The 25,593-nt window shown below is 39.8% G+C and overlaps 1 protein-coding gene across 6 annotated transcripts in view; it reads left to right on the forward strand.

The window, feature by feature from the left end:
- LTBP1 (latent transforming growth factor beta binding protein 1) overlaps positions 1 to 24,918 on the forward strand; it is a 199,185-nt gene extending 174,267 nt beyond the window's left edge. For 5 of the 6 annotated variants that reach the window (XM_026845517.1, XM_026845518.1, XM_026845519.1 and 2 more), the window contains 7 exons: positions 430 to 516; positions 3,662 to 3,790; positions 5,087 to 5,227; positions 7,501 to 7,671; positions 18,069 to 18,191; positions 22,575 to 22,724; positions 23,889 to 24,918. In XM_026845517.1, the coding sequence (XP_026701318.1) occupies positions 430 to 516; positions 3,662 to 3,790; positions 5,087 to 5,227; positions 7,501 to 7,671; positions 18,069 to 18,191; positions 22,575 to 22,724; positions 23,889 to 24,058 (971 nt within the window). In that variant the 3' untranslated portion in view covers positions 24,059 to 24,918. The remainder of the gene's footprint in view (positions 1 to 429; positions 517 to 3,661; positions 3,791 to 5,086; positions 5,228 to 7,500; positions 7,672 to 18,068; positions 18,192 to 22,574; positions 22,725 to 23,888) is intronic. The other variant, XM_026845520.1, reaches the window with a different exon arrangement.
- Positions 24,919 to 25,593: the final 675 nt, after the last annotated feature.

The raw sequence follows: 25,593 nt of genomic DNA on the forward strand, positions 1-25,593 counted from the left end.
GACAGGGGTTTGTATCTCAGTTGGGGTACGTCTAGATTGCAGCTTGCAGTATAGCTTAGAGAGGCCCATGCTAGCTTTAATTAAGATAATTTGGCTACTGGTATTGTTAAAACTACAGCTCATGAAACCCAGTAAGGGCTACATTCTCCTGCCAAAGAGCAAGAGAAATTAGTTTGCATGGAGCTCTGTGGTGCCATGGGTACCTTAACTGGGTTTTTCAAGTCTAGCTCTGCAACCTGAGAGCAGGGGAAGGTTGGGCTGTAATGCCAGCATCCCTCATTTAGCTAAAGGTGTGCAAGATTGCCTGATAGATACGAATAAGGCAAAACATCACCTCAGATTTCTCAAAATACCCTGAAACACATATGTAACACATACATATGGGAATAACTTTTTCTTAATGACACATTTTTTTTCTCTCTCTCCTAGCTGAATTTACTGATTTGTGTCCTGAAGGAAAAGGTTTCATTCCCTCTGGAGAATCATCTTATGGGCTTCTTGCTCAGAATTACAAAGGTCAGCACTTACTTGTATTCAGTTTAATTATTTCAGAAGTTCTGGTAGTTGATTGAGTAGAAATGTGAGCCAGCAATGTAAATGTACTAATTCAAATTTTATTAGATTAAAAAAAACAGCTTGTGATATGAAACATTACTGAAAAATCATCATTTGACAGATTGTTAAGAATGTCAGTTATACAGTCTCTGCAATATTCTGGTTTAATTTATACTAAGTGCTATATACTGTGAGAGTAGGTGCGGAGACCACAAACCTCAAATACTCACATATGAAATACAAAGCCACCTTCAATTTGTAAGCAAGTGTATGGGGTGTTGGGAGAGACAAGAAAAGTTCTGTTATATATTAGATCTACAAGTGAGAATTAATATAAAAACTGAAGATAAATTCAAGAATGATATTTTAATTACAGAACTTAATGAAATAATTATTGAACAAAAGATGGTAGAGAAATATGAGTGACAGGAGTTGGTGGGTGTGGGCGGGAGGGAGTTGATCTCTTAGAAGGAAGAGTGAGATCAGTGAAATTCCTTTTCAAGTTTCAGAAGTAGTCATCAATATTAATAATTTGTGAAATTAATTTTCCTTGGCATAAACACACTGTATTTGTCTTAGGTGAACTGAAGTCAATGTGTTATCTTGGGGTCACATAGCAGCTACAGGATCTTCAGCGAGGCACAAATTTCATATATTAGTTCCTATTGGAATTGCTGTTTTGCAAGTCAAGAACTAAATGTAGAAAGTACTGTGTGTTTGTATCACATAAAAATGCAGTAAAATTTACTATTTTTGTAAAGACTTTAATAGAGGCATAGTATCACATGGTTGATAGGTAAAAATTTCTTAGAGTTGCTTCTAGGTAAAACACTAATCTGTCAGACCTAATTCTGAGAGATAATAAAAATTGGTAGGACTTGAAAGGTTTTTGGGTTTTTTCTGAACTATTGTTATGTGTACTTTTTCAAATTATCTTTCTGCATTGAGTAGGACACTACAAGGTCAATTTTCCTATCAAATTAGTGAGTAATCATGGATGAGTTCAGTTCTCTGTCCTACTAATATTTTTTGGTGTTATCCTTAGCAGGTGTTTCTTTGCACCAGTAAAGTGCATGGGACATGGAAAAGATACTAAAGGTTAAAAGGCACTAATACCCAGATTCATTTAAACTAATTTCATTTAAACTAATTTACACGGGGTAACTCATGTAAGGCCTCCGTTCTCTGGAGGTATTGCTTTGTCCACCAACTTGGAGTAAAGAACAAAGTGCCAGGGGATGAATCCAGACCTGAGACTGATGGTAGCAGGGACCAATGTTGGACAGACTGGCAATTTGCATCTAGACAGTCAGAACACTGTCACAGAGTTCATCTTATAGGACCTAATACTTTTCTAAGAGTATTTTTGTTCAGAGATTATTTAAGCATGTTATCTTTGAAGATCTAAGATTTCTTGTATATCTTGGCGATGTAGATTTGAGACATGCTGTGTGTACAGTACGTCCAAATGCGTCTCAGAGTAAATCAGCGTTGGTTTTGTTGTGCTACCTCCGGGTTGATGGTATCTCTAGCTGCCATAAATGCTGAAGTGTGGAAGCAGTTCATCTGGAAACATCTTCCACAAATCCTTGCATTAATAAGACTTTTTCTGTCTTCAGCAAGTTTATTTTGTAATAACCTTAGGAATGGCACAAAAGACAAACAATAAATGGCTAAGTACTTTCAGTAATGTGATCTTTCTCTGTTACATGAACTTTTTTATGTTCCTGTTGCTTTTGTGCACAAGCTTCTGCTTTTAGAAACAACTCCTGTTTTCTTAATTGGAATTATCTGTCAGAAACAAATATACTCAGCCTTCCTTGACTCTACTCCCAGGCTTTCACATTTTGCCTCAGACACAAATCCATGTTCCACAGGAAAAAGACAGACATGTACATGATGTTCTGTATTAATCTTTGCGTTGTTCTTGCTGCTAAACAGTCAAACTTTAAAATATTTAATGTTTGAAGCAACTTAGTGGCTGTAAGAGTGTCTGTAAAAATGAATAGCTTTATAGCACTTTCAGCTCTTCTGGAAACAGCATATGAATAATTCACCTTTAAAACTGCTGTACAGCTGGAAATGACAGCTTTGGGCTAAAATCTGTGTTGCCCCAGAGTAAATGGGGGGAGTAGATCTATAAAAAACAGTGTTTTAAGACAATTGGTATTGAGAGGAGAATCACCTACTTTACATTGTGCTTTTTATTGCCATTTTTAATGCCAGCCTAACTTTAACAGACTATTCCAGGTAGGTCTAGAAAATGAAAAGTAGGTTGGAAAAAAAGAAGTGAATGGAATTCCAACAGTAACAAATACATAAATAAAAGACTAGGGAAAAATTGTGTACAACTGTGAAAAACTGTATATGAGCCGGCATATATTTTCCATGAAACCTCCCTGAAAAGATTTAGCCTCATTCGAAAGTGTGGTAGATTCTCTTTGTCAGCTGTCACTAAGTCTATAGTAGTTGCAGCCTTATGTTTACCAACAGACACAATTGTTCCTGTGTGGTGGGAAGTCTCCACAGAAGTTGTGCACACAGCTTTGAAAAACAAAGTCACAAGCAGTGTGGATATGAAAATTGCCTACCATGCACAGCATCAAAGTTATCAAAGTGTATGGAGAGAGGAGAGCAGTCACAAAGTCCATCCATAAGCATAACTGCTTAGTTTTATAATTAGATGGTATAATTAAGTTAGATCCATGGTGGGAATCCCTTGGGTTGAACAAATTATACTGGAAGATACAGGCCTTATTCTTGATCTGTTTTGCTTGGAGCTAAGAGCAGTGTGATATCAAAGGGAAGAAAGGGGAGCTGCAGATTCTTCCGGTCTCTGTGTGCCACAGGACACTCTGACAAGGGAAAGGGAAAGTCGTGGTCTACCAGCTTTGCCTTTCCCATTCTGGCTACCAGCACACCATAGCCTCTTCCATGCCTTTTTTTTTTTTTTTTTTTTCTTCTTGTGGATATCTGTGTTCCTGGGGCCCTCTGCCTAAAGTGACGTTTGCTTGCACAAAGAAGTGTATAGGCTTTATCCCATCTTGCTGCTCTGTGTGGCCTCATAATACTTATGGTAACACAGCCTTTAATGTTTTCTCCCCAGATGCTGATGAATGCCAACTCTTTGGACAAGAAATCTGTAAAAATGGCTTCTGTTTGAATACACAGCCAGGTTATGAATGCTACTGCAAACAAGGCACATACTATGACCCTGTTAAGCTCCAGTGCTTTGGTAAGTTTATTTAAAGTGGTCTTGTCACTATAATGGTATGCAGATAGGTAAAACAAGCAGACTCATACGGCAGGATTCCCATCAGAACTACAGCATTCCCAACAAAGGGAGGAGCACTGCACCTCCGAACTCATGTAGCAGCTTTTTAAGCACCTCTCATTTCCCTTCCCTTCTGCTTTGCTGGGCAGCAATTCTGGCTGACATGGCGATAGCACGTAGAGCCAGGTTTGCTTTATTTGCTTCCTTTTTCAGCAAATTTCTCCCAGGAGTTTGCATCTCCAAAACAGCCCCTTTGAGTGCATAGTCTAGAGCTGGTACCAGCCTTTTTGCAGGCAGCACAAAGTGATCAGAGGTGGCTCCCTCCTTAGATGCACACTGCTGCTTCACTCTGCCAAGGTACAATTTAGCTTTCTGTTCTTTATGTATGGGGTGAGCAGTGAAAGCCTGTATGTTGAAGTTCACCTTTCATTTGGTAAGTGTGCTGGTTTTACTATAGTAAATCAAATTATGCAGGTTTTATTTTGCCAAGAACAGATATTTTCCACAAGGAGTTCATATGCAATGTGAAATTACAGTTCAGGTCATTGATAAGCCTATTTTATTCTGTACCACCTTGTTCTCCTTTGGTTCTGGTATCCAACTGAAAATCACTCATAACCATAGCCCTGGATTTTGCTTTGTAAGCAGAAAACCACGTATGATGTGCAGAATACCATAATGAAAGGAAGTTTTGCAACAGTAGTAAGAGAGTCTTTCATCTCAGGATTCTATGACTGTTCTTTACAAAGGGTGGGTTTTTTTCTGATTTCATGTAATTTATTTGAAGTAAAATGGCCTGCTCTTCTCTTTGAGCTAAATTTCTGCTTCTCCTCTCCAAGAAAAACTAAAGAATAGAACTACTGTAAGGTGATCTCTTCTCCTGACAAGCTCATGAAGAATTTCAGAGAGTATGCCCACCTCTAATGCCTGCTGGTTCTGTCCTAAAGGGATAGGAATGTGGGAAGCAGTTGCAACTGTGCGGGGATGCAGGGTGTGCCTGGCATCTCAACCCCCCAGCCAGCCTCCTCATCCTGCTGCTCCCTAGTACTTGAGGATTAGAGGTCAGCATCCTACTGATCTGTCTGTCCTTCTTCATGGGCACAGGCAGGATTTTGCTGCCAGCAATTAGTATTTGTGGTAATTAACAAAAGGCATGCAGGGAAATCTGCTCCTAATATAGGAAAATATAAACATGGATTAACACAATGCAACTACTTTGTGCTGGCTCTCCTTGATACATTTCCTTCCATTTTAAAGACACGGATGAATGTCAGGACCCCAACAGCTGTATTGATGGCCAGTGCATTAACACAGAAGGATCGTACAACTGTTTCTGTACACACCCAATGGTTCTGGACGCAACAGAAAAGCGATGCATCAGACCAGCAGATTCGAGTGGTATGATCCATTATACATATTACTGAAGTGAGTACACCTCTATGAGGTGGTGCTGACATGGCTAGAGCCCAGTAAGCTCAGGCTGGGTCACACTTGGATGAGCCTGCTTTTTTGGAGGATTTTGGAAGGCAATGCTTGAACCACCATCTTGTTGATCCAGAAGGCATCGTGATGTAGGACTCCACAGGGCTCCACTTTGCCAATGCAGACAGGAGATGGCTAAAAGTATTCATGAGATTAGGCTTGGGCTGGGGGTTCTTCAGCCCCCCAATTCACCAGCTCTGCATCTGCCTCGTCCAACCTTGTAGGTAATGAGGCACAGCCTACTTGCTGTCTCACTAAGGCCGGGGTTTGGCTGTGGGCTAACTCTGGAGATGCAGCTCAGAGTGAGTGACTGCTTCTCACAAAGCAAGGAATAAAACCAGGAATAACAGGATATAGGAGGAAATAGATGAAATCGTGGCTGTGCTTTCAATTGATTAATATTGAGGGTACATTGAGCTCACATTCTCAAGCTGTGGGCTGCAGCATCACTCTTAAAGTAAGATTTCTGCATGTTCTTTTAATTTCAGTAGACACCGATTTCAGGAAAAATGTTAGATATTACGAGATTCTTAGGAACATCTCAGAAATCCAGAGCATTATGCAGTCTGCACAGCTTTGTCTATGCCACACACATCTTTGACAGAAATGTTACAATGGATTTGATTAATATTGGCACTGTACAGCCATAAATCCAGACCTCTGGTCCCTGCAGCTTGCAATGAATTTTCCTAAGATGCTTCTGTGAAAGGAAATTGGAATACAGACTGAATGCCTGCTTTAGTCACTCCAAATTATAAGACTGATACTTTTGAGGAGTAATATGGCCATCCTCTTGCCTGAAAGAACCACAGCATTTCTATTGTTCAATCTTCAGTTAAACAAACCAAGAGCAGGATTGTCTTCTGGGTTCATCTATGATGTGAAGAGAATGCAAGGGCCCAAAGGGTCTTCCGTCATGCAACACTGGGGCTGACACAGCAATGATCTTCTCACCCAGCACAAAGCGCTCAAGCCTTGTATCACTACTGGCAATGTCCTCCCTAAGGCAGGGGAGGCAGGGGCAGGCTGGTTCCTTTACTGCCAGCAGAATTTGGAGTTGGTTGCAGAGACCTACTGCTGCTCTTCACTGCATGTTCTGGCAAGTCCTTAGTAGAATAGGTATCAAAATGCTGATCACCTTTGCACTTCCAGAACTCACCATTTTACTTTTGAGCTAGGTATCAATTCTGTACTCAGCCACGCACCAGTGCATCATGTAAAAATGGAGTAAATATATATGTAGAGACAAAACAGAACCTTGGTTTGTGACAACACTTATTTTTCACTCCATGTTGGAACAAAATCAAAACCTTGCAGATGTCTTTACAAAACAATTGTGCTGAGCTTTTTACATTCCAAGTGGAAGATTAAGTTTACAGTTTCTCTCCCTCTGATCAGCAGTGATCAGAGATTGCTACGACTAGGAATTGTTCCTACTGAGATCTTTGTCAGAACTAGTTTGCCTCTGAAATATTCCAGCTTTGACAAAAATACATGTTTTTGTTCATATTCATAAGAATGTGACAGTAGTTCACAGTGGTATTCTCTCTCTAACAATAGCTCTAAGTGGATGATCAGGGAACAGAAGAGCAGATAAACAATACTTCTCCTCACCCTCCCCAGCACTCTCCCAGCCTCCAGCTATTTTCAGCTCAGGGGATTTCCTGAGCCTGATGTAGTTTGTCTGTTTAGTTAATGGGACTCTCTTCCAAGTATCTGTCCAGTCTCCCATTGAGCCCATGTAAAATTTTTGTTCAGCTCTGCCCTAGCTGTAAAAGTTCTTTCAGATGCCATTGACAGCAATATAAGAAAAAGCAAAATAACCATTATCAAAGATTCATTCCATGGATGGAGTTCCCCAAATATTCCCCTCTGCCCTAACACTGTTTTTTGTCAAACTGTTAACTTCCATGAGAGCAGAGCTGAGTCAGTGTTAAGTGTTCAACAATGACTACTGATTTAGGAAGTTTTATTTCTTGGGTGTCCAACCCAATGTGCTTTTAAATTGGCCTAAGAGTGCCAAATCAGAACCTAAGATTTTTGCAGAGCTGAACACTCAAGGAATGAGCCACCTCAGGCACTTAAAAATTATCTTTTTCTAATCTAAGTTTAGAAAATTCTGCATTGTGTCAGTATCTTTTTTAAATAACAGTGCTGCGATGATGATCTAATACTGTCTTCTCCATCAGAACAAACTGAAGAAACTGAGGTCTACCAGGACCTTTGCTGGCAGCATCTAAGTGATGATTTTGTTTGTAGTCGACCTCTGGTTGGAAAACAGACTACATACACTGAGTGCTGTTGCCTATACGGTGAAGCCTGGGGCATGCAGTGCGCACTGTGTCCTATGAAAGAGTCAGGTAAGGAAACCTACGTGTCAGTTCTTAGAATGAAATCTGAAATACTAATCAGTTTAATCTCTTGCATTTATACTTGGGCTAATAACATAAGAAAGAACAAAAAAAACCCTCAAGAACTAATGGAAATTTTTCTCATTAATTAACGGGGAATCTTTACAGTCTAGATTTTGAAAATGTAGCTGCTTTTATTTTTTGGCACTTAGAGGACCCATTTCTTTCAGGGGCAGCTATCAGTGACTGGCAATTTAGAACCTTGGTGGAAAAAGGAGAGCATTTTAAGGATAGCAGAGTTCCTTAACATGACTGACAAATTAAAAATCATATATGAAAACAGAGATGCAGTTCATGTGCTTGCACCCACACAATACTCAACAGGTTACATAACTGTTTTGGGGTTTTCTTGCTGGCATTATACATTCAGATGCATTATTCAGTGTGATATTCTGCCAGGCTGGCTGCAATGTGATGTGTTTGCTTGAAAAGGATCTGGTAAGTTGTGGTTTAGAATCATAAAACCTATCAAATTAGGTGTTATATGGCTATATGCTCAGATGTTATGAAATGTACAGATGAGTAATTTAAGCTAGATAAGGGAAATGGAGTACTAATGAAGACTGAAGAATTTCCAGGGAGTATAACAATATTAAAACTGACTGACAGTCTATTTTTAAAAACCTGTATTTTGTTTACGTGTTTAGAAATAAGGCATCATTCCAAGATATTTCAGGTAGAAGCTTCTTGTGGTGACTGCAAAAGCTAAATGGCTATAGAGACACATGTTGTCACTGACACACAGACTTATTTCTGGGGACTGGGGCTGCAGAAGAGACCAATGGAAGCAGCATAGGTATATGTCATGCTGTGTCTGAGGTTTGTCAGCCCTGGTATATACAGGCTGGTACCGTACTAGCTTCTTCCCCCATATAAACTATTCCAAGGTCTACCTTGGATGTAGCTTTTTTACTACAAATGTGTCTTTCAGTAATACGGTTTTCCGCACAGGAATACCATGCTCCACTAGTGAAGCATTTTATTGTGATCATACCTGGATTTTCACTTGGGCCTGTGTTACTCTAACCATAATGTTGTGGCTGAAACAGTACATGTTTTACTTGTAGCAAGAACTCTGGAGTTAAAACTACATAGAGAAGCTCAGTGAAGCATTAATGTGGCTGTTTGTGTCTGCTTGGGTTTGATGTTTTTATAATTTACTTGCAAGGTCCCTGAACCTGTTCTTATATATCTTTACGTGTTTGAGTTTGCTTTGGAAGTGCAGCAACTGGAAAAAGTGCCTGATTTTGATGATGTTGGCTGGAATAACTGCTGGCTGATGCTTACCCCAGAAAGAGACTGAAGAAGAAAAACAGGGCATGACAGCAGCTTGATTTATAAGATATGGTAATCTCTGAAATGTCTTTGTCAGAACTAATCTTTTAGGAGGGCACTCCCAGGCAAGCAGTTACTACACCTGCTAGAATAACAATTGCAATGGAATGAAATGCAATAGTAAAAAAAAATACAAGGCAATAACTAATAGTGGGAATTCTTGCTATGACCTGGATCTCCTCAGGTGGAAAGATAGAGCAAATTAAAGGAGTTTTTCTTTGTCCTAAATTCATTACATGGTGACAATGACCCATCTGTGTCATGCAAGCATGCAATCCTGTGAGAAGGAAGGAAAACTGTTCCTGGTAGAGAGAGTTCTGGTAGGAACGAGACTTGCTTCTGAAGTTTTCTAGATAGTTACATTTAAAGCAGGGTAAATCTGAAAAGGAACAGAGAAGGACTACCAAGACGGTCAGGGAATGGAGAACCTGTCTTACAAGAGAAGATAAAAAAGCCAAACTTAGATGCAGAACAAAGGCTGCAAATGGTAAGATTCTACTGCAGCACAATCATGGAGGATTCCCACAAGCTTTTAAGTTAAACAGCAGCACTGATGTGAGGAAAAAAATGGAACAAGTTCAGTCTGAACGTATTTAGACTTGAAATTAGATGGATCTTGATCATTAGGACCACAGGATTTCAAAGCAGCAATCCTGTGACAGCAGTGGGGTGCAGATCCCAACTAGCTCTATGAAGAAACTTGAGAAATTAATTTTAAAATGACATGAAGGTTCCTGATGGATGACATGCTCAACCACACTTGGATGACCCTCAGTCAAATCTGAAGAGCATTATGTTGGATCATCAAATCTTTCTCCCTCCAGATGTAAGATAATTATGTGACATTTAATACGCACTGAAAAGTATCTGCTTTAACTGAAACTATGAGGCATACTTTGATCCCAAGTACTTTAAATCATCCTTATAGATTGGAACATAGATAGTTAAAAAAAAAATAAAAGCATATTGGATCTTTATTATGTCAGAACAAACATACAAACTTACATTTCTTACTGGAGGTGGTATATGCTCGTGTGTCCTCGCACACATGTGCACGCACACACACAGAAACCTGGAAGCCGCCTTCTTGTTTTCAGGAACGTTTACCAAGAAAAATTGAAAGCTGACTGAACTGAATAAATGATTCATTTGACATGTCTTCAGTTTGTAGCATTTAAAGTGATATCATTGGCTCGAGAGAGTGCTTTCACACCTCTGGGCCAGGAGGTCACAGGTTCAAGTCCTGGCTGGGGAAACTGGAATTTCTCCATTTTTAAATATTTGTTTATTGTGTTGGCCAGATTTACTACTGAAGGTGTCTGCTTATTTCCCAAGGTAGGGGCATTCTGAAGATTTGTACCACATGTTAAAGAAGACCTGGGGATGTGAAAAGCGTTATCACTGGAAAACTTCCACCATGAAATGGGTTGGATCATAGAACAGATCATTCACTGATCTGTGGTTTGTTTCCTTTTTATCTTGTTCATACTCCCCTTGTATTTGAGGATCTAGATGCTGCGATTAGAAAGAAGGAAATACAGGCCTACCACCATAAGTGACCCATTGGCAAGTACCTTCTAAAACAAATTCATGCTTTAATGAAAATAGCCCCTAACTTTTGTGTCCCAGCTTGTCTTGAAAGCACTTCCATTTCTCTTGACAAGTTTTAAATGTCCTGATTAAGTAGCATCCAGCATAAAACCAGAGGAAAGATAGAGAACTTCCGTAAGAATTGATCCAGATAAATGAAAAAGAAATCCAGCCTTTCATCAGCTTGAATTTATGTAGTTGCTAAGATTTCTAAAAACTACAAATGCGTGCTTGATCAAACAAACCCCACTGAAAAAGACACTAAGCATTCAGATCTTGAGACAGAAATAAGTAACACCTGTTGAAGTATTGCAACTGAACAGAGACATCTTAACAGTAACACTGATAAGTATTTTAATGACATCAAGGAACAAACTCAAAATACTAGTTTGAAGTCCTGATCAAAATAGTGCAAACATGAACTGTAGTGATGTGATTGAGTACATCTTACTTGTACAAACGATTTTGGGCAGGCCTTCTTGTCATTAAACAAAGGAAGCAAAGACAGATTGTTTTCAGTTACATTGGTCCTAATATTATGGTCTTATGATATTGTCATATTACAGATAAAGGCTTTCACAGATTGCATCAAATACCAAAATGTTAACTAGGGAAATGTATTCTTTCTGGGCTTATTGTGGGGTTAGGCTGTACATGCCCAAGGAGTTTGTAGTAATTATCCTTAAGAAACCTCTGTATTATTTGAGGTTTGTCATTTACAATCTGTAATAATTGATGAATTGAGGAAAATTAGAAAATTGGATACTTCTGTTTTAGATAACAAAAGAAAATATTCTTTCTTCATTGCACTTACCCCCCAAAAAAATTCTTGGATGACCTGCCTTCAGAAGTTCTGCTTCCTTGGTCAGTTTATTGGTAGTGCCCTAAGACCCAGCTGTCACCATCCAGAGTTACCATGCTCTAGTAACTGGCAGCAGGACAGGCGCTTGATGGGTTTAGCAGCTGGGTCAAAGCATCCATGCCAGAAAATAGAGCAACTGGCCAAGACTGGAAAAATCTGGAATTTAAAATAAGGTACATGTTAACCTGAACATGTAGCACCTGAATTATAAACCTGCTGAGCCTCCAGAAGCTCCTGTGAGACCCTCATGGGATTGGAGTGGATTTTAGGCAAGGTGTATTGTTACAGGGTACAGGAAATTTGAAGGGAGGAGGCAGAAAATACTGAGTAAGGTGGTATGCCAGGATCAGTGTTTCGTTTAGGGAGACTGCCTATTTTTGTATTTGTAAAATGATCTTCTTGGAGTTTGTTATTGCAGTGCAGTACCACCTTTGCTTCAGTAACACCTCAGGATGCTAGGGAGGTGGAATTATGTGCGCCTGAACTACAAATATGCTGGTCTGTTAAGGAGGGTGCTTTCTCCTTCTGTAGCTGGCTGCCTGAAGAAGTTTTAATACAGAAAAAGGGGGTAAGGTAGGACTGGGACTCTACAGTTTTAACAGATGTTTTAATAACTATTTATTGAGGGTGGGGGTACATTACTACATCTGTAACTAAGAACTTTGTGGTCTGACTACTAAGATAATGTCACGAACACATTCTTAGGGAGGTGTAAAGGACACCAGCATTAATTTTCTCAGCCTGCTTATTTGTGTAACCTAATACATAACTTTTATTCTTTTACTGTAAATTTTAAATTCTAGTAGTTTGTGGGTTTTTATAGAACCACTTTATGTTTAGAAGATCTGCAAAAAGGACATTGGTAGAACTACAGTCAGTAGATGCTACAGATGTTTTGTGGAACTAGGAGTCACATAAAGAACTGCTGAAGTCTTATGCTTATGCTGTACTTGAAGCTTCTCTTTATCTCCAGCTTAGCATTTGCAAAGCCCAGACTAGGAGAACACCTGAGGGTGATGTGTAATGTGAACCATCTGGTGTGTTGTATAATATAGGATTGCTCTTGGCCCATTTCACATATATTTTTTTTTTTATATAGAAACGCACATCTGTACCGGTCCTATCAGTTTCCCCTTCCATCAGGAAAGAGAAGTAGGCACGCTGAGTGTTAGATTCCTCTGACCTGTTCTAGACATCTCCTTTAGGATGAGATGGTGTCCTAGAAGTGGTTATGCCTTTCCATGGACTAGAAAGGGACACTGGGTGACTAATTTGCAGACCCTTGGAGATGCCTACATGTAGCTGTTGAATTCTACCCCTTCTGGCAGAACAGATTGTCTGGATTGCATTTTTGTTGCAAGGAACTCTGTGTATCCTTTGTAAACATTATGAGTTAGTTCTGGGCTGAGCTTCCATATTATGAGAACATGGTGTACCCTTCCAGTTCTGGCTAATGTCACTCATGACAATCTGGAAGTACAGGGAAAACTGATGTGTGTAAAGGATGAGTTTCCATCTGTCTGCTTTTGAGATGGTAAAGATCAGCAGGGAGGCGCTATATTGATTTCTGGAAACCACGGGTTGCTTTCCATTTAGGATGGCATTGTGCCTCCCTCCTTTCTGGTAGGGACTCTGGACAAATGGATTATCTTGGGAGCTCAAAATATTACAGTGATTGGGCCTTTAATATTCAAAGTGTTATCCTTAGTTTTGCAGATTTTTGGCTGCTTTCATTTCTGTAGATGGAAGATTTTTGGTGCTTTTTCTGAGGTTTAAGAGAGAGATGCAGAGTAGACTTTTGGAAGGGTTTTCCTTAGGGAACCTCACATTCCAAGGATATGCGGGAGTCAGCAAAGAGTTAGCCATTTGCAAATTTGTAGCAGAAACAACTTGACTCATACTATAACTTTTAACAATCCACCTTGAGCAGTAGGAGAGTGAAGATTGTTTTAGGAAATTTGAGCAGCATTGGTTGTGGAACAAAAGGTGATTACCAAGAGGTTTTGAAATAATCAGGTTGCTAACTAATTTTAACAAAAGCTTTTACATCCACAGTGAGCTTTTCTTCAGCAATTTCATTTAGAGTATCTCCATGTGAGGTTACAAATACCCATAACTCATGAAAAAAATCCTTTAAGACTAGTACCTTTCCCTTTATCTTTAGCATCAGGAGCTGTAGAATGTATGTGAATGCTGTCCACCACAAACCTCAGCATCTGTTCATGGAAGACATCAGTGAAATTATCTAAATTGTCAAACAGTACAATCTAAATGTAGAGCAGAAATATCTTCATCTTTGGTTCACAGATGATGCAGTCTCCTGAGAGAGCATAAACTTAACCAATTCAGGCTGATGTCCAGAACCTCTGGTTGAGAAGGGACATCTATTACATGTAATAAATGCTTCCTTGGCTTTGTCCTTCTCTCCAGTGATTCATTTCATGGTGAAACTGTTGCATTCTTACATAATTTGGAAGGACTCACTGGTGTTGATAGCTTTGGCTCCTTTTTTGTGTGTGTTGGTGACAATTCTGAGGAGCTGGAAGAGAAATAAAGCCTGTTTTATGGGCAGGAGCTAGGATTTGCTGTAGTGCAGTTGCTGCATGGTTATGTCAGGAATAATTTTCCTGACTAAAGAATTCAGGATTTTTGGGCCTTCAGGTACAAATAAGGCCCACACAGGCTTGTGCAGTTACAACCACTGTATATGCAAATTAGATGCACATTTGCACAGCTGCACTTAGGCGAACAAGCACCTAGAAGCCAGTCAGTGCATCTAGTTCTTGTTGTTTCTGTCAGCCTAGCTTTCATCAGCAATTACATCTAACATCTGTGCCAGTACGCATGTGCATCTAGCTGTAATCCCATAACACACTCATTTTATATGCACACATCTGACTTTAAAAATGTCCTTTACATTTTTGGAAGCATACATCAGATTCCTTTTATAATAGCTATCCTGAGTTATACAGCAAGCTGCCTCAGTGCTTCATTTGCAAGTTATGAGGAAAACTTAGAAACACATGGAGCAACATAGACTAAGTTATATTAAAAACACAAGTCTTTTTTTCCTCTTGAACTGCAGTTGTATTTTCCCTGATCACAGCCAGAAGATGAGCAAGGAGAGAAAATAAATCCATATAGAAAAAGGTTTTATCACTGATTGTGAATTACAGTAATTTTTTTTTTTTACTTTACATGAAATATTACTTTGAAAGAGACAGCTAAAATATTTTTGTCATTCAGGGGTAGTTACACATTTTCCCTTGCTTTCTGATGCCTTTCTGATCTCAGCCTCCTCCGGTCATCTCCCTGAGGCAGTATCATGCTGTTTTCTCATTTGTATACCTGCTGCAACTTCCTGTGTGCCAGTCATTCTTTTACCCACAAATCTTACTGCACTCTATTCATTTAGTTCCCTTCCCTGAAAAATGGTGACCAGCATACAGCACAGTAACCCAAAATACACTATTTTTAATTTGAATTGTAGGACCATAGCATAGCAAGGGGAAAAGTTTAAAACAACAGGAACTGTACATACACATCTGTCTTGCTGTAACTTTTTCTGTCTTCCAGAGGTGGGACTCTGATGGGTTCATTTTTCTCAGGCATCCAAGTCTCTAGTTTACCTTATTTAAAAATGCCGGTTCTTGTGATCTTTCCAGAATGTGGCCCCCCAAATACCTTTCAGTCTTTGTACTCTCCTCTGCCCAGGCTTTTCTTCCCTAGGAAAAAAAAAAAACAAAAAAAAACAGACAGACAACCTCAGCAAGGCAGCATAGATAGCTTGCTATTGTTATTGATCCTTAATTTCTGCTGTTGGTTTCTTAGGTGGGTTGCTGTTGCTCTCCCTGGGTTTATCTCCTGAGCACCTAGTAACTGAATCAACACGTTACAAAAGACTAGACGCAAGAAATAAAGTCTACTGTACTTGGACAACTAAACAGAATGTACAGTATTAAGAGAGTATTCTAGTTAATTCCAAATCATCAGTGTGTATCAAAATTATATATAGAAGGAGAATATGTGTATACATTCTAAAGTGACTGAAGACTACATTCTGTCAGCTATTGTATTAAAGCTCTATATACAAATAATGTATTAATCATTAAAATATTAGTGTATTAACAAATGGTTAATTAAGCATAAGATACTTCAAGTTGGTTAATAGATTGTTACGGTTGTCTGTGTAGTGTTATAGAAGGCCTTGATATAGTTAGAACTCCTTGTAACAAATACTGGGTTTACAGTATGCCCTGAAACAGCTCTTCATAATTTTGTAGCCACTAATTTACTTATAATGAGACCTAAAAATGTAGACATTCAGAACTTGACTGGTGAGGGACCAGTGTGGCAGGAAACAAGTTTCTAGTGTCAACATTTCTTTATTTTTCTTTAAATAATAAACAACTTTACGTTGGCAAACGTGCAATATAAAATAGTCTTGCATAATCTTCAAACTACCCAACGCTCATGTACGTGAGAGCTTCAGCTCTATGGATTTTCAAATGTTTCTACTACCGGTATCACCAAGTGCAAAATTAGCACTGCGTAATCTGAGAAGCCAATGTCCAGATTCTGTCCGATCCTTTCCATATCGCATTTGTATGGAAGTAGTAGTGATCCCTCAGACCTGCTTGCCTTGTCCCCTTGCTGTTCACTGACTGTTTTTCTGTGGTGGATTCTTCCTCACAGACCAGATGAATTAGTATTTCATGGTAGAGCATAGATTTCCTTTGCCAAGAACATTTGAGTGCATCTGTGAGAAAGTGCTTTTACACTCCTGCACAGCTTTTCTCTGTGTACAGATCAAAGCCCTTGGGCATAATGAGTAGCTCAGCACAAAACAACAGAGTCGGTCTGAGATGATAACCTGACCATCACCATACATGGATGTTATCTGGGGTTAGATGTGGGGAAGGAAGAATGGGGTGTTTCTGTTCCTACAGCAGTTCTTAAATCTATGCTCATCATCACAGTATCTCACTGGGAAGCTGTGCATTAAAGGATATAAGTAACACTTGCTATATGCCATTTATTTTCTCATGCTGGCTTTGTTTCATGTGCTGTGGGACGCCTCTCTCAGGCAGTGTACTTTTTCATCTGGTAGAGGGTTGTTTGAATGTAATTATTATTGTATGTATTCTGGAGGATGCACATCAGGGGATATCACCTTGCACTTGAAGCAGAAGGTGGTGAGATTTCCAGTGAAGTAAGGAAATCTATAAGTTCTCTGGGGAGTGCATTCTGTAGACTCAGACTGGCACCCATGACAGTTCCGGATGTGCACACACAAGCTTTGCCTGTACTGGACAGTCTTATGCTCTCAAAGAGCCAAGCTGTTGACCACAGAATTGAAACGGACATTTTGAACACTCTTTTTTTTTTCAGTACAAAATAAAACTGTTCCAGGTGGATAGTACCTGTGAAAATAAAATTACAATGCTGGGCAGCAAGTGGGGCTGTGCTCTGCACTGTCTAGAGGCAGTCTGGATTTATCCAACTATTTGCTGTCTGAGACAGTTCTACACAGCATGAGGTTTCTGGCTCTATAACCATCTGCAATTCTTGGATTTTGTATCTGCTTAGGGTTTTTTTTCCTCTCTCTCTTTTGGTGGTTTTCTTTCCTGTCCTTACTCTGCCTGATTCTCAGAACATCAGGCAATCTTCACAGAAACAGATGCTAAATAGTCTGTAGCAACAGTAAAGGAGCACCTGAATTGCTGTATTTTAACAACCTTTCTATTTTCAAATAAATTGTCTTGTATATATTTTAGTAAATGGTAAGGAAAACAGAGGTGCCACAGTAAATAAAAAAATCAAACTCTGTATCAGCATTTCAGACATGGACTCTGACACCTAAACTCAACAGTTGCTTTGGTCTGCTTCAACTTGTATAGTCTAGCTATCGGAGAGAGGCAGAAAGTCACTGTAACTCCTGCGCATTTCCCCTTGCCCTTTGATGTTCACAGCCAAGGAGACTTTGAACAGCACTCATACTTAAACTTGTGGTTTGAAGATCCAGTTTGCAGATGAGTGTGAGCTATTTTAGAAGGATTTTTGATTCTGTGATTTCTGCAGGTTGGCTGAACATGCCAGAAATATGGCCCAACCTGCTCCTTTTGCTTCCTTTGGGGTGGCTTTTGCTAGCAGCTGCAATGGTCTGGGATAGCCTTGTTCCACCAGGATGAAGAGTGTAACCACAGATATATCGCCCATGAGAGGGGTGCATTGGCAGTGGGATACACAGCATCCCTCTGCTCTTACTTCCCCTGTAGGCCAGAAAAACCTGACCCAAAACTTTCTGTACAGCTTTTGACTCAAATTTATCCCTGGTGTTATCCTTGTTATGACTTAATAGTCTGTATTTGGCTCATTAACATTTTAATGACATTCTTCTTGAAGAGAGGATGCTCTGTGGAAATTGCAGATTTATGGTGTTTCTAGGAAGATAAGTTTATTTCCAGCTAATATGAACCACAGCTCACTGGGACTAATGTAATGCAGCTTGTGTTACAAGTGTGATTAGTTTTATATCCTATTTTCTTTCCCCCCTCAGAGGATTATGCCCAGCTGTGCAACATTCCTGTTCCAGGATCTCGACGACCATATGGACAAGATGCTTTGGTTGACTTTGAGGAGCACTACACTCCAGAAACTAATCCATACTTTGTTGAAGACCGTAAGCAAGTTTCTCTGTTATGTAAAATACTTGAAATGAGGGTTGTAACTTGGATTATTTCCCCAGCTGGCTTCATTCTTCTGTTTGCTTCTGAGTAATGTGGCCTATTTATGTTTTAGTTATTCCTATGACACTAGCTTTCAGTCAGGTGTTCTGGTTCAAGAGCCAGTGTTGTCTAAGAGTCCAGTTGGGCTCAGAGCACAATATTAATTTTTAATATAGTGAAATAGTTTGTGCCAAGTGTACTAAATTTGTATTTACCAACAGATTTATAGCTAAAGGTCAAAATGATTGCCAGTTTTCCTTCTCACAAATTAATTTTCCTTTGGAGCATGCGACAGATTTCTTCAGAGTGCATTTAGTTTGAAAGGAAAGAAAAAAACCCTTCATGCCAGCTTTCCATGATTTTCCAGCAGAATTTATATGGGGGAAATAGAGAGCATGCAAGTTGTTCTCACTCAGCAGAGAAAATGTACAGCACAGTATGATCAGAGAATATATAGCCTTCAGGCTAGATGGAATGGCCTGCCAAGCAGAGTGTGAGGGACTGTATACAGCATCTCAGATGTACCTGAGGAAGATCAGGGTTCTTTACAGGTCTGGCCCGGCTCACTGTTAAGAATTGTGGAAAAGAAATGCTTAAAGATCCCTGCATCTTCCTCAAAATCAGCCACCTTGTACAGACCCAGTATATTTTTTCAGAGAGGAAAAGTGGAAGTATCAGAAGGAACTGGTAACTCCTCATGCTTTATACATATGGCCCACAAGTTGCCACTATGTTCTTCGCCAGTGTGCTGCTTCTGTACAAGGAGTTATTTTTTAAGTAATAGTAATAGGTCAAAACAGGGCAGGAGAATTACAGCACACTGTTAGAAGGGCGATATGCATTTCTTGCACACATTGCACTTCATACATTTATACAGAACTACACAAATCAGGTCAATGAGTTCATTCTATTTAGCATCTAAATCACCTTCTATCCCTAGACAGAATTGTAAAATGTCTTACTTCTTTATATCCAGATTATTTTAATCAAACAGTACTGAGTGTTAGTGTTTATATGAAATGTCACACAAATGAAAACTACCAAACAATGCAAAGCCCAGAAAGATGACTGGGTAACCACTGTGACAGATAAAATACTGAGTGAGAAAGAATCACTTTGCAAGTTATAAGCAGTGGTGAATAAATACGATAAAATTGTGGAAAGTTTTGAATCCACAGCTGGATCCACTGTTTTAGGGACAGAGGCGTAAGAGCTCATGTCTGTTGCTCCCATCCTATCACTGAATTAGATACAGCAGCAAGGAAACGCATAAGAAATGCCAAAACACACAGCTGTATGACAGCGTTCCCGCTTGTTTAGGGCATCAGAGACTTCAAGGTTGCAATCCTGATCTGGTCTGTATGAAGAATATAACAATACCTCCCATCCCATGGCAGGGCCATGTGCTTCAATGTAGTATTTGTCACCTGTGTGCAATCAGCTTCTGCAGACCGAATGCACCCATCAGAATTACAACCCATGTCCTATCCAGCTGTTTTGAAGTGGAATATTTTGTGAAGCAGAACTTGCTGTGAGGGACAAATATTTTGGTTGTAGCTCATTAAAATCACAACATACCATATTTATGAGGGGGGGAGGAAAGATGTATATATATACATATATACTGTATGTCAAATAAATTAGGCCTTTTCTTTAAAAAACATTGCGGGGGGCACCTTTTTCTTGGCAGGTTTTTTTCTGAATTAGCAAAGGTCTTCACTTTAACACACCCTCCTGAGCCCTCTGCAAGCTCTGTTAGAGGACTTGAGAAGATAATGAAACTTGGTTGAGTTTTTTACTACATTGTTACTATACATCACAGAATCGTCTAGGTTGGAAAAGACCTTGAAGATCATCCAGTCCAACCATTAACCTAACACTGATAGTTCCCAACTACACCGGATCCCTATGTGAGCCCGACTCTTAAAACACCTCCAGGGATGGGGACTCCACCACCTCCCTGGGCAGCCCATTCCAATGCCCAACAACCCCTTCTGGAAAGAAATGCTTCCTAATATCTAGTCTAAACCTTCCCTGGCACAACTTCAGGCCATTCCTTCTTGTCCTGTTGCTTATTACTTGGTTAAAGAGGCTCATCCCCAGCTCTCTGCACCCTCCTTTCAGGTAGCTGTAGAGGGTGATGAGGTCTTCCCTCATCCTCCTCTTCTCCAGACTAAACACCCCCAGTTCCCTCAGCCGCTCCTCCTATGACCTGTGCTCCAGACCCTGCACCAGCTTCGTTGCCCTTCTCTGGACATGCTCGAGTCATTCAATGTCCTTTTTGTAGTGAGGGGCCCAAAACTGAACCCAGGAATTGAGGTGCGGCCTCACCAGTGTCCAGTACAGGGGTGAGATCCCTTCCCTGTCCCTGCTGGCCACACTATTGCTGACACAAGCCAGGATGCCATTGGCCTTCTTGGCCACCTGGGCACACTGCTGGCTCCTGTTCAGCTGGCTGTCAATCAACCCCCCCAGGTCCCTCTCTGACTGGCAGCTCTCCAGCCACTCCTCCCCAAGCCTGTAGCGCTGCTGGGGGTTGTTGTGGCCCAAGGGCAGCCCCTGGCATTTGGCCTTATGGAAACTCCTCCAGTTGGGCTCAGCCCATGGCTCCAGCCTGTCCAGGTCTCTCTGCAGAGCCTCCCTACCCTCGAGCAGATCAACACTCCCACCCAACTTGGTGTCATCTGCAAACTGACTGAGGGTGCACTCCATCCCCTCGTCCAGATCATCAATAAAGATGTTAAACAGGAGTGGCCCCAAAACCAATCCCTTGGGGACACCACTCGTGACCGGCCACCAACTGGATTTAACTCCATTCACCACAACTCTTTGGGCCCAGCCATCCTTCTTGTAACATTTCCCACTTAATGTGCACTTGTATGCATCCTATGTATTAGATATGTTCTTGAGATGTGGCATATGTCAGCAAGTACATATGTCACATTATGTGTTCAGTGTCTCCAGAATTTATTCAAGTGTATGACTGACCAGCATAATCCTTACTAAGAATGCCACCATGCTAGAGAAAATCTGGGATAGAAACTGTATGTAGTCAAAGAAAGGGGGAGTGGAAGTGACAGTACAGAAGTTAAGTGGAGGATGACACAGGAAGTGCAGAGTAGGAAAGGCAAAGCAGGACAAGAGAAAAGAGGGCCTCAAGAACTAGGGCCGGATGGAGTAAATCTAAAAGGACAGAAGAACAAGAAAAGGGAGAAATTCATGTTCCTAAGTAGCTTTGCAGATATCACAGCTGTTGCAACAATATAAATCAGTTCTATGTTACAGGGCAGAGGGGTAGATGTATCCTTCTCTACTCCACTCCAGCTCCACTTTCCCCTTCATTTCTATATTATATATTTATTATGCCTGTAAACCTACAATTCTCAAATGTTCTCAACTTTTTCCTCAAAAGTCTTTTTGATGTGATGGGCTGCCATCTGCAGTCCTGTTACATCACTGCTCCACAAATAAAAAGCTAGTGAAACGACTTGTGCAGGGTTAACAGGAGCAATTCAGTCCTAGAGAGAATCTCTGAACATGTAAATATGTCAAATAATTTTTTAAGTATAAATCCTTCCTTATACATAAAAGCATAACTCTCAAAAAAGCCCTAAGACAGGGAGCACAAAAGGCATTGTACAAACCACTGAATACAAGACAACTCTTTAGCTATGACTATTCACCATCTAGAATTATGACGAGGAGCAATTGGTAGATTATGGGTATTTGTACTGGCACCAGTCGCTGAAGTACCAGCCAAAAGGTTGTTAACCAAAACCACAACAGGAAAGAAGTCTCTCATTTCTTCTTACTTTCCTTAAGGCAGTTGAGATTGATTTTTTTTTTTAGTATGTTTTCTTCTAGATAAATTAGAATTCATCTCTTCCACACACATACACCTTATTTTTCTAAAATACTGTTTTAAGGAACATTTAGCCCAAACTGCACTACTACATCTTACCTTTGTTCCCATAAAGGTTGATACACATAACAATTCAAATAAAAAGTGCTATTTAGAAAATACTGATTCATCCTTTTAAAAATATACTGTCAAGTTATGCAGTTTCCCTTACAAAAAAAACCCCACAGATTTTTAAGACAAATTAAAAACTTAAAAGTTCACAAAGTTACTCATTTTTCATCTTGAAGCATATCACAGCACTTTTCTAGTGCATTTAAAACTCCAGATGGTGCAGATCTGCTAAAGCTGACCTATTTTCTGCAAAGTCAAGTCACATTCCAGCAAACTTCTGAGAGAATTTCAGACTCTTACTATACATTTGGGTATACTGATTCAACAGCTCTCTAACTGACTTTGCAATTCTTTCTCCACCCAGGTTTTCTGAACAGCTTTGAGGAGTTACAAGCAGAGGAATGTGGTATTCTGAATGGCTGTGAAAATGGCCGATGTGTAAGAGTTCAGGAAGGCTACACCTGTGACTGCTTTGACGGTTATCACCTGGACATGGCCAAAATGACTTGTGTTGGTGAGAACAGCCTATTTCTTCTTCTGTCACTCTGTCAGTTTCCTCAGTCACTTGACCTAAGGAGGGTGGAGCAAAGGGGTTAGAGACAATCACCTGAATTGTACCAAAGATGCCAGCTCTGTTGGATTTACTGCAAAAGCCAGTAAACACTGTTACAGAGATAACTGTTGAGATTCCTCAGTTCATTTTGGTCATTAACAGCTGCGTTCGGTTAAGAACCTAGAAATGAGCAGACACACATTTGTGTAATGAAGTTTAAACTTACATCAGTAATTTAACACTACTATACAAAACAAATGTTTTTCAAAGGCTTTAGTGAGCTAAGCAGATAGAACTGGATTCCGAGTAGGAGAGTAATTTTAGGAGCAGATTTTTAGAGTGGCTGAATCGCCCAAATATGCAGATAACCACTTGGTGGGGTTTGGCCCCTAATTCTCACTGATTTCAACAGTCAACAGACTCAACTATTCCTCTCACTCTCAAACTAGTAAATCTGCACAACCAGGACATCTAATGACTATGTCTTCATTTAAAGCAACACAACATGGCAATGGCAGGTGTCAGTGAGAAGATGAAGCAAAACACCACCCCTCAGTGTAGAAGCCTAGTAGAGACCATATGTGGGTATTTCAGACCTTGCTTAGCAAGGTTACACTTTGTAACCCGCAGCTGAGGTCTCCCAGCTGTATCATGAAAAGCTGTCTGCACGCCTTGTAATCTTTAGGAGTTTATGGCAAGGTGACCTCCTTAGTGAGAAAAGATGTAGCTCCTGTGTATTTCAGGCCAATGCTGCACAGTATTGAGTGCAAATACTGATACTCTACTAAGAACTTGGAGCTTCTTTCCTATAGGCCACTTTTCAGTCATCGGATAAAAACTTATAAGTAGTTATTAAATTTTTGGTTTGCAGCTTAGGCTGAATTTGGACTTGGTGATCTAACAGTTTATAGCCATTTAATACGCTATTGATTTCCTATAACTTCTACCTCTTCCCAACTCATCTGTTACAGCTTTTGACCCAGCCTAATTCCACCTGATCTGAACTGAAAATAAAGTTCTCGGTGTATTCATACAGCATGTTTACTCCTGACAATGCTGGACATAAGTGAGTTTTACCTACACACCAGACTTCAGTACATGACTTTTGGTGTTCCCTCTTTGCAGATGTGAATGAGTGCAACGAGCTGAACAACAGGATGTCTCTCTGCAAGAATGCCAAATGCATTAACACGGAAGGTTCGTACAAGTGTTTGTGTCTCCCAGGGTACGTACCTTCAGACAAGCCAAACTACTGCACACCACTGAACTCAGAACTAGACAGTGAACTGGAGTAGAGGAAAATCTCCATATCCTAAGCCCATATACTCTGCACTGTATAAAGAAAAGGAAGAAAAGTATTTAACTTGTGAAGAGAAGGCACCGGAGTAGCAAACATAAGGGGGACAAGCATTAATATGTGTCAAAGGTGAGACATGATGGGCTGATTGTATATCAGCTTCACTGAAGTGACAGACCAAATGGACACATTACTCTGTATGAAAGAAACAATCAAGTATATAGTGTGTTCATAGGGAAAAAAAAATCTTTGAAAATGAGCAAAAACAGTGCTGTTATTTTAAACAGAAGAGCTTTGGTTTTTTGGTTTGTTTTTTGTTTTTTACTATTGCTTGATTAATTTGGCATTTAAATAGTGATGGAAATATTTTATATTACTATGTCATTTTTTGATTGTTCAGTTCCTTGCCTACTGTTTCTTTTCAGACCTTTTTTCTGATCAGTACAAATTCTATGATACAGATATTCTTAGGCCATTTTATAAGAACTGTTACACAGGGTAATGCTCCTCCTTCTCTGGAACATTGGTCAGTGACTTTTTTAATTTGCTCGTTGTCTGCCCTGTGGAGCAGGCACCATTTGTTTTCAAATGTTTATATACCTTGGCGAAAAGTCCTTATATTCATTTTGTATTCTGTATGGTTGTTACTGCACTTAAAGTCTTTAGAACCTTTCTTGCCAAGTTCAAAGCTGCTAGTGGACAACATTGGATTCCTTTTGTACATTAAAACAAAAGATTTTAGCTCACGTCTGTATTGTAATGTGTAAATTGAACACAAGAGAGATCTTGTATGATTACCCTAACATATTAAAGCTGTATATTAAAACTCAATAAAATCACCTCTTTTTTTAGAAAAAAGCTATTTACTAATTGTAGGCGCTTTTTTTTCTTTTATTGGTGTTTATGTTACAAGAATCAACCCCTCAGGTGTTGACAGTACTAGAATTAATTTGCATTACAGTAGTCCTAGGGAGTTGTCTGGCTGGTTTCTCCTCCTCATGCTGTTTTAATAAGACCAGAATCTGAATTAGTTAATGCCTGAAGTTAGGCTTCCAGAGGGAAGATTTCAAACACAGACCTACAGAAACTGTTTGACTTGGAAGCTGACTCCCACGGAATTTTTCTTCTTTCCTGGTTTAGGCATGTTTCCCACTAAATCTGCAAGTAAGGCTCTTCAGTATGATGGCCTGGTTTTCAGAAAATACTGAAGACAAGGGGGAGAATTTTCTTTTCTTGATGAACTGTACCTTCCCATCAGCTCTGGTTTTTAGTGGAAGGAGAGAAAGAGATTAGGAGACTGACAGATGCTTCACTTTGACTTTCTCCAGAGTGAAAGAGTTTGCTTTGGAAATCCCAAAACAGGTCCTTTTTATATTTTCCAAATGAAACATTTTTGCTGTGTCTTTTAGACCTGCCCTGCATTAAAAGGAAAACAAGAGATTTTTAAAAGTAAGTCAGATTGGGTCCAATTGTCCAAAAATTAGATTTTTATTTCTCATTTCACAAAAAAAAACCCACAATATTTGTTTTGGT

This window comes from Athene cunicularia (genome assembly GCF_003259725.1).
Source record: "Athene cunicularia isolate RWA chromosome 3 unlocalized genomic scaffold, athCun1 chr3_part1, whole genome shotgun sequence".
Classification (NCBI taxonomy): domain Eukaryota; kingdom Metazoa; phylum Chordata; class Aves; order Strigiformes; family Strigidae; genus Athene; species Athene cunicularia.